Genomic DNA, 9,980 nt, shown 5'->3' on the forward strand with positions numbered 1-9,980 from the left:
AGTAAGTGTGATGTACATTTTTCTCATTTCGACTTTTTCTTTTCTTCTCCGTGGAAACCTAACCAGCGGTGATAGGTGTGTAACTGTTCTACCAGTTCCTCATCTTTAGGGGGCTTAAATCTAGGTGACTCACTTATGATATCAGCTCATCTTTACTGAAAATATGAAGTCTTCGTAGGCCAGTAGTATGGGAAGTCTGAAAAATATTGACGTGGTACGCCACACCTAAGGCCTTGTGACTGCAACTTTTTCAGCACTCTGAGTGCGGTAACTTCTCTCTAGAGGTGAATTCAGTAAATTATTTGTGACATTATTATTGCATGTCGTTGAAGACTATTGAGGACAATTTTTAGAACTTTCTTAAGCTGCCTATAGCAAAATCCACCGTTCATTGCAGCTAAGCCCCGCCCACTGCACGCCGGTGATTGGCTACCTCTCGAAAGGGGAATGACGTCATACTAATTAACATTCCAGAATCCAAATGATTACCAGTACGGATTTGACTCTGTTCGGTAATGTTGAGCTCCATGCATGAATGATGACACAACAGATTTGAATTTCCGGAGTTGTGAAGTCTGCAACTGGTATCTCCGATAAAAGACATATTATTACGTTATATAATATCATTCTGTCTGTGCATCCTTTTTTATTATCATGATCAACCTGAATATACAAGCATCTTGCTTTTTTTTAATTGGTGTTGGCCTACATAAGCGATCCTGCATGTGAAATGTTAATGTCATTGTGAGGCTTACATATCAAACTTATATTTTGAGAAATGATAGGGCATAGGCCTACACGTCAATTTCTTATATTTTGAGGCAATTACAGTGTATAGGCCTACTCGTCAATTTCGTAAATTTCTTATATTTTGAGGCAACGACAGGGCGCAGGCCTACACATCAAATTCTTATACTTTGAGGCAATGGCAGGGCATAGCGCTGCATGTCAATTTCCTATATTTTGAGGCAATGATAGGGCATAAGCCAACACGACAATTTCTTATTGTAAATAGTTTTCTACTCATATCTGTTTGAAATAGGGTGGCTTGTAATAAATATAGTAGCTCCGACCCCACGATATATAATGTATATGCATACGGTGAAATGTATAAGCACGTGCATTTACACATACGTGTGTACGTGCGTCGATGGCCATAGTAAATGTAACGCTACATATACCACAGAGAATAAAAGTAAAATTTGTGGGCATGTAGCCGATGGCACACACAGACCAATCATAAGGCTGTCTCAGTCTTACACACAAGTACTGTACTGAATATTGAAAATATATTTGCAAAAGGAATAACGAATTATATTACTGTGATGAGTAAATGTAAGGCTGCTGTACCACTTCTATGAAAATGAAGGCTATGGAGGAAGGCATCATAAGATACTTCACGAAATAAGAAAAAAATAAATGATAGTCGAAAAAGTTATGCATGAGATGATCCAAACCAGTTTGCGAGTAGCCCATGAATCCTTTGATTCTGGGAGCTTCTTGTATACCCTGTTGGACAAAAGGATACATACGAGTCAGCAAATTTCTCTCTCTCTCTCTCTCTCTCTCTCTCTCTCTCTCTCTCTGTTGTTAGGAGAATATTCTAGTGTAGACTATATTCATAAGATCTCGATAACTTTTAATTAAAACAAATGACTAAATTTCGATTAACAATAATTGGAAGTATTTTATGAACAGGTATATGTTTATTCCGCAGTGTTAGGTTACCATATGAATAATTTTCGAAGAAACTACAAGCACGACAACAGCCGTAACAAAAACAAGAATAACTGCAAGAACCGCAATAAAACGGCTGAATATAAGATGGGCCTATAATCTAAACGTCACAAGCTGCGTAAACTGACAAAAAAGACATAAGACATTATAGGTCTACGTCATTTTTATGATCCTGAGATTTCGAAAGGAGATAATGTCCTTGAAGAAAATACTCGGCAAATTATTTCCAGTATGACTCGTATAGCCTATCATACTGTAACTTTAAGCTAAACATAGACGATTGCAATGAAATCGATTTAATGACTATTAAAATGTAGTAAATTTCCTAAAACTAATATGAAATACGAGTCTGCATAGCTCTGAGAGAGTCTTTGTGTGTAAATTTAAAATGGCGAACACGCTTGACAATATCAGACGGTAATTATCATTGCCCTGTGATTCAAGTGCACCGATTCGAATGCAGACATTCCCTCTGTCACCTCCGTGATCAGGTGAACCTCATTTACGAAAAACAACATTGCAGCATCGCGGAACACTCCTGACGTCATTCATGCTTTCCTACTTTTTTTTCTACCATTTCTAGGGAGATGTGTACTATGATTTTATTTCAGAGGGTAATGTAACGTTTCCTTTTGATATTAGGAGAACTGATTTTAGTTCGGTAAAACAACCATTGCTAAGTTAATGAAGGTGAAAAGAACCACAGATTAACCAACTTTTCGAAACCATTGTCAACCAATCAGCTTCAAAGAATGGTCGTGACGTAAGCAGTGGGCGGGGCTTAGCTGCAAAGAGTGGTGGATTTTACTATAGTGAACGGAAATCCTTCCATGATTTTCTGACCACAGTCGCTTCAACCAGTTAGAATTTATTAGTCAAGTAACAAATCTTGGGATGTAGAAAAAAATGCGGTTTCACTCATCGTGAGGGCAAATAGTTAATGTTCCAAACTAAACTTAAGTTATGTATACCTTAGTTTAACCAGACCACTGAGCTGATTAACAGCTCTCCTAAGGCTGGCCCGAAGGATTAGATTTATTTTACGTAGCTAAGAACCAATTGGTTGCCTAGCAACGGGACCTACAGCTTATTGTGGAACCCGAACCACATTATGACGAGAAATGAATTTCTATCACCAGAAATAAATTCCTCTAATTCTTCATTGGCCGGTCGGGGAACCGAACGCTGGGACAGCAGCGTGCTATCTGAGAACTATGCCCACCCCTCCAACGAGGAACTCCCCCCTGATGGATTAAAAGTCTGAGTTGTCCCTTTAGGACAAATTGTCTTATGTGTGAAAAAATAGAAACATAGCAAAGATGATTTGGATTAGTAAGTGGATGCATGTGGAGAGAGAGAGAGAGAGAGAGAGAGAGAGAGAGAGAGAGAGAGAGAGAGAGAGAGAGAGAGAGAGAGAGAATAATTAAAGAATTACTTTACAGAGAGACTACGTCGCCCCTAAAAAAGTGTGAAGTGTTGTCAAAATCTTCAAGTGAGCGAGTGCTGCAGGTACAACATAAAAGAAGACACTTGTTATAAAGCTGGGAGGCACGGATGTGGCCGAGCATCCGAATATGTTATGATTGGCTGAATAATAACGTTACAAATCTTTGACAGGCTAACAGCTAATACCTAAGCAAAGAAATAATTCTAGGACACAAGGAAGGAAGAGAAGAAGTAATATTTCTCATTTTATTTCAGGTCAGGGAAGCACGACTACAACAACACCTCCAGCAGTCACGACTACAACAACAACTACAGCAGTCACGACTTCAACAACATCTCCAGTAGTCACGACTTCAACAACAACTCCAGCAGTCACGACTTCAACAACAAGAAGTACGGTAACTACGACGTCAACAAGATCTCCGGTAAACACGACTTCAACGACAATATCGCCGGTAAACACGACCTCAACGACAATATCGTCGGTAAACACGACCTCAACGACAATATCGCCGGTAAACACGACCTCAACGACAATATCGCCGGTAAACACGACCTCAACGACAATATCGTCGGTAAACACGACTACAACAGTGAACGGGACAACAAATACAACAGGAGTTTTGTCAAACGTGACTACAACCACTACAGGAAATACATCAAATGTACTAGTAAGCAACACAACTTCATCAACAACCAATGTAACATCACCACAAGGAAACACAACCACAACAACAACAATAAATGCAACAACTCCACAAACTACCAATGTAACAACACAAACTACCAATGTAACGACACAAAATACCAGTGTAACAACACCAATTGCCGTAGCAAATAGTTCAAACTCCTCATCATTGTCGACGACAACTACAGTTAATGGAACAAACACAACAGCAACAACCCCATCATCAACAACAACAAACTCTACGAACAGCACATCTACCTCATCAACAACAACAACAACAACAAACTCTACGAACAGCACATCTACGTCATCAACAACAACAACAACAAACCCTACGAACAGCACATCTACCTCATCAACAACAACAACAACAAACCCTACGAACAGCACATCTACCTCATCAACAACAACAACAACAAACCCTACGAACAGCACATCTACCTCATCAACAACAACAACAACAAACCCTACGAACAGCACATCTACCTCATCAACAACAACAACAACAAACCCTACGAACAGCACATCTACCTCATCAACAACAACAACAACAAACCCTACGAACAGCACATCTACCTCATCAACAACAACAACAACAAACCCTACGAACAGCACATCTACCTCATCAACATCAACATCAACATCGACATCAACATCCACATCAACATCCACATCCACATCCACATCAACATCCACATCCACATCCACATCCACATCCACATCAACATCAACATCAACATCCACATCAACATCAACATCAACATCAACATCCACATCAACAAGTTCTACAAGTTCTACAAGTTCTACAAGTTCTACAAGTCTATTATCATTACTTTATGCTCAGATTGCTGCGCTACAGCAATTACAGACTGCACTTACAAATTCTATCAACGTACTGACCCTTTTAGCAAATGCACTACAAACCATTGTTAATGCTCTCGGTAGGAAAAAAAGGGATTTAAAAATTTTGCATAGATCAAAACGTGATTTAAATAACAATTTAGATAGCTTAGCTTCCAATCTGGATGATCTTCTGGGAGCTGTTAACTCAAACAATACTGATAGAATCAATAATATAACTTCTATTATACAAACAGTTCGGGGAAACTTGGGAGTTCCTAGTGGGATAAACGATACTCTAAAACAGAAGGCTCAAATAGTACAAAATAAAACCCAAGCGGATACAGATGCAATAAACAAACTATTGAGCAGCGTAGCTAAAGAAATTTCCAGAGTGAACGGACTTATCATAATCAACAATGGTACGACTTTAGCACAACCAACAACTAGTTCTACAATTCCAAGTACCAGTACCACCGCATTAACAAATTCCACTGTGCCGTCATCCCCTACAAGTTTAGTATCATCATCTAATTCCTCAACCATTTCTATAACACCAAATTCAACAGCCAATGTGACAATTTTATTATCAACATTGTATGCAAAAATACAGGATCTTGGAAACATTTTAGATGCATTAAATAATGCTACTGCTGCAATAAAAGATTTGATTACAGTGATAAACAGTCTGACTGGTCAAGGTGGTGGTCGGTACAAAAGAAGTTTCGATGAAAAATCAAGATGGAGACGTGACATAACCTTTGATTTTGATGGCCTGCTAAGTGAACTAGAACAAGCAGCTCTTGCCAATAACACTGTTCTAGTAAAGTCTAAAACTTCAGTCCTTATATCACAGACATCATCTCTGAGATCTCTTCAAGGAAATGTAAGTGATGCAGATAAGGTAAAACTGGCTGCTGTTAGTAATAAGGCCTCTACAACAGTAGAGAATATAACAAAAGTTACAATCATTATTAAAATTGAAATTAGCAAAATAAATAGTGAAATTATAAAGGCAGGTGGAACTACAAAAGCACCTGTGCCAACAGTGATAATACCTTCATCTGTACCACCAAATGCATTTACTACTACACAAAAGGACATCTCAGTTACAAGCCCAACGCAGCAGTCAGGCTCAACAACTAAGGGTCTTACGTCCACATCAGCCACCAAATCTGCAGCATCAACACAGATGCAAAGCTCAACAGGTATAGGACAAGCTTCCACAACAGCTATAGGACAATCTCCCACAACGGCTACAGTGTTGCCTTCAACAATTACAAGCCCTTCACAGGGATCAGCCTCAACAACTAATGGTCTTATTTTGACATCAGCCATTCAATCTACAGTGACAAATCAGATACAAAGCTCAACAGCTTCGTCTCTGACCTCTGCACTGGGATCAACTTCAACAACGAAAGGCACTACACAAGGAGCGTCCTCAACAGACTCGGTGTCCGCATCCACCACGGCAGGACCAGTCTCCACAGTGTTAGCTTTAGTGCTCCAGCTTGAGGCAGAAATAATGAATCTTACCATTGTAAATGAAACACTTGCCAATGTAACAGAAACTTTGCAAGAGACAACAGAAGCACTCGATGAACTTTCAAATACCATTAACTCAACTCTGAGTAACAGCACCAGTAACAGCACTCTAAAAAGGGTAAAAAGGGCATCTGAAGTTGTGGAAATTCAGACACTAGTCACAAACATTCTCTTACTTAAAACTGCAATTCAAGTGAGGAATGTTGGTGATATGCAGATAATGATAATTACCATAAAAATACAGGTGATCAGGATCACAAAAATAACAGTTACAATAAGAAACACTGGAATAGTCCCATATATGCTGGGGGACAATGTGAAGGCGGCAAACAGTCAATTAAGCTTGGTTGTAGTTGCTGTAAAAACTGAGATAATAACTATTACATTAGAGAAAAAGCTAAAAGTTGATAAATTAGCAGCAGCAAAAAATAAAAATCCTCCTACTGTGCCAGCAACTCCAGCAAACAATAACCCATCAACAGTACTTCCACAAGAAGGCACCATAAAAACATCAGCAGCCCAGGCAACAGTATCACAGGGAGGTATTTTTATAACACCAACAGCCAATGCAGTGACCCCACAAAGAAGTAATGTAACACCACCAGAAACCAGTGCAACGGTCTCACAAGGAAGCGATGTAACACCACCAACAGGAAGCAATGTAGCACCACCAGTCGGAAGCAGTGTAACATCATCAGCAGGAAGCAATGTAGCACCACCAACAGGAAACAATGTAGCACCACCAGCAGGAAGTAACGTAACATCACCGGCAGGAAGCAATGCAGCACCATCAGCAGGAAGTAGTGTAATATCACCAACAGGAAGCAATATAGCACCTCCAGCCGGAAGCAACGCAACATCACCAGCAGGAAGCAGTGCAGCACCACCAGCTCCAAGCAATGTAACATCACCAGCAGGAAGCAGTGTAGCAGCACCAGCAGGAAGCAATGTAACATCAACAGCAGGAAGCAGTGTAGCACCACCAGCAGCAAGCAATGTAACATCACCAGCAGGAAGCACCGTGACACCACCAGCAACCAATGCAACGACCCCACAAGGAAGCAATGCAACACCACCGGTAACCAATGCAACAATCTCACAGGGAAGCAGTTTTACAGAGCTAGTAACCAATGTGACAACACTAACAGTGAATGCAACATCAGTAGGAGGAAATGGTACAATAACTGTAGCCGCAAATGCGACATCAAATAATGGAACACTTCTCTAGGACATTTACATCAGATCTCATGGCAACAAAATCTGATGCGATTAAGGTAACATCACCTGAAAAACTGGCAAGAAATTCAACACCCCAGAATACTATAGCTATAATATCTGCAAACAACACACTCTATACTACAATATAATGCTAAGAAAATTTCTGTAGTGCCTTCAAAAATATGTCAACTTCTCAAAATGTCAAATTTAATAAACCCAAGCTGTTTCAAAATCTGACGTAGTGAATCCTTGTGTAATATTTCTAAAACTTGATGCCCGTTTGTTTCTAGTTGATTTACTCAAATTATGTTTTCAGCTTTTCTCTTCTAAGTCGTTAGTTATGCAGCATTTCAAGACTCTTAATAATCGTAAGCATATGACAAAGAGGACTGAAATGTTCTATAGACGTCAAGTCATTATTTACTAAATGCATTGGACAGCTTGATTTCCCACAGAGAGCATTTCTTGAGTGCTTTTACTCAAAAAGCCTTCTTAAAATCATAAACAAGGTTAATAATAAAGAAAGGAAATACTGGAAATTCATAAATCTGTATTGGACTTAATGTTATTCTTAGGGGATGGGCTAATATTGCCAAAAGCAAAGCTGAAGTGGATAAAGATACAGTAATGAAACAGAAAAGAGAATTGCCAGGGTGGATAACTTTAACATTAGAAACAAACTTAGGAATGTGGCAAAACGATGAAGGAAATCAACATCTCCAACTAATAAGACTTCTATTTTTTTCCAGTACTATAAAACAACAAATTTAACAGGCCAATCATCTGTTATGTCTCTATCTCATTAAAACTTTGTAAAAGCCACTCTCACCATATGCATTTCCTGCAATAAAACCAGAGATATCTTCATCTAACATAGGCCATACACAGGAGTCAGCATCAACAGGCCTTAGACAATAGTCAGTTTCAGCAACTCCGGAATTCCAACAACATATGCTAATTTCACACATATATCCACAGCTACAGGGTCAGGTCCAACACTGTTAGCTACAGTGCTTAAACTTCAAGAGGTAATAAGAAATCTTTATTCTGAGTTTCATTACAGGAGAGAGATAAAAGGGAAATATGGGCGGGGATGTTATAAATTTCATTACCAATAAATTACATATAAGTAAAAGCAAGACAGATCAGAATGATAATAGGAACTACAAGAACCACAAATTCAGTTCCACCCTACCTGGACAATAAAGCGTTTTAGAAGATGACAAATGATATTAAAGAAGAGCAGACGCAACAAAATCAATTAGTTGTCGAGGTAAACGTAAACGAAATTCTCCCCCACTGTCACAGTGTCTTCACCAGTACTTGTACCAAGTCTACCATATAGTGCCTTGTAACCACCATCAAATACATCTGGTCTAACTTTAACCTCATCATTAAATCCAACCAGATCAAAAGTTCCCCCACCACCAAATCCACCTTGTTCAGCATCTCTCCCAACAACGAAACGGGGACAGAGACAAATACTGGCAAATCCATTCTAGTTAGCTCATTTATTGCTAAATTCTTCTGGTACAACGTATCTCTCACCCCTGAAAATTTAATTCTGCAGGTGCAGTCCTTCATATATCAAATTTACCCGGTTCTTCTCATATCAGCAAATTTACTCAGTGTAAATCCTCACTTAACTCTCAGATTCATCCAGTGCAGTTTCTCCCATATAGTCAAATATACCTGTCTGATTCCCCCATTATCTTCAAATTTACCCAAAGAAATCCCTCCCACGCAATCCCTCTCCAATATTCAAATTAAAGCCTTCAATTCTTCCTGTATCATCAAATTTATCCTGTTCAAATCCTCTGTAAACCATAAATTTTCCTAGAAGAATCCCTACTACATAAAATTTAGTCAATGCAATTCCTTCGATATCAGTTTACCCAGTACAGTTCCTTTCTTTCTAAACCTTGAACTCACCCAATATGATTCTTCTCAAATTTTTAAATTCACTCGGTGCAAATCCTCACATAGCATCAGATTTACTCAGTGAAAGTTCCCTTATCCCCAAATTCACCCAGAGTACTTCCTTCCATATCATCAGATTTACTCAGTGCAATTCTTTGCTAATCTTCAACTTCTCCCAGTGCAATTCCTCCCATATCATCAAATTTGTCCAGTGCAAGTCCTAGCTAATCCTTAAATTTACCCCATTATAAATCCTCCCAAATCACCAAATTTACCCGTACAATTCCTCCTATATTATCAAATTTACTAAAGTGTAACTACTTACTCGTTATTAAATTCACCCGGAGCACTTCTGCCTATATCATCAAATTCATCCAAAGCGTTTTATCTCTTTTCTCAAATTCCCTCAGTGCAACTGCTCCCTCAACCTCAAATTCACCACCCATTGCAATTCATCCTTTATCATCAAATGTACCAAATGCAATTTTTCTCCTAAGCCTCAAATTCACCAAGTATAATTTCTCTAACCCTTATATTCACCCAATGCAATTTCACCCATAATACCATATTTACCCAATGCATTTTA

The 9,980-nt window shown here is 38.9% G+C and overlaps 1 protein-coding gene across 2 annotated transcripts in view; it reads left to right on the forward strand.

The window, feature by feature from the left end:
* The window catches only part of LOC136828685 (mucin-2-like), a 23,908-nt gene extending 16,288 nt beyond the window's left edge, over nt 1-7,620 (forward strand). For both annotated transcript variants that reach the window (XM_067086811.1, XM_067086812.1), the window contains exons 5-6: nt 1; nt 3,439-7,620. The exon at nt 1 is cut by the window's left edge and continues 380 nt beyond it. In XM_067086811.1, coding sequence (XP_066942912.1) covers nt 1; nt 3,439-7,484 — 4,047 coding nt within the window. In that variant the 3' untranslated portion in view covers nt 7,485-7,620. The remainder of the gene's footprint in view (nt 2-3,438) is intronic.
* The last annotated feature ends 2,360 nt before the right edge of the window (nt 7,621-9,980 follow it).

This window comes from Macrobrachium rosenbergii, chromosome 43 (assembly GCF_040412425.1).
Source record: "Macrobrachium rosenbergii isolate ZJJX-2024 chromosome 43, ASM4041242v1, whole genome shotgun sequence".
In the NCBI taxonomy this organism is placed as follows: Eukaryota; Metazoa; Arthropoda; class Malacostraca; order Decapoda; family Palaemonidae; genus Macrobrachium; species Macrobrachium rosenbergii.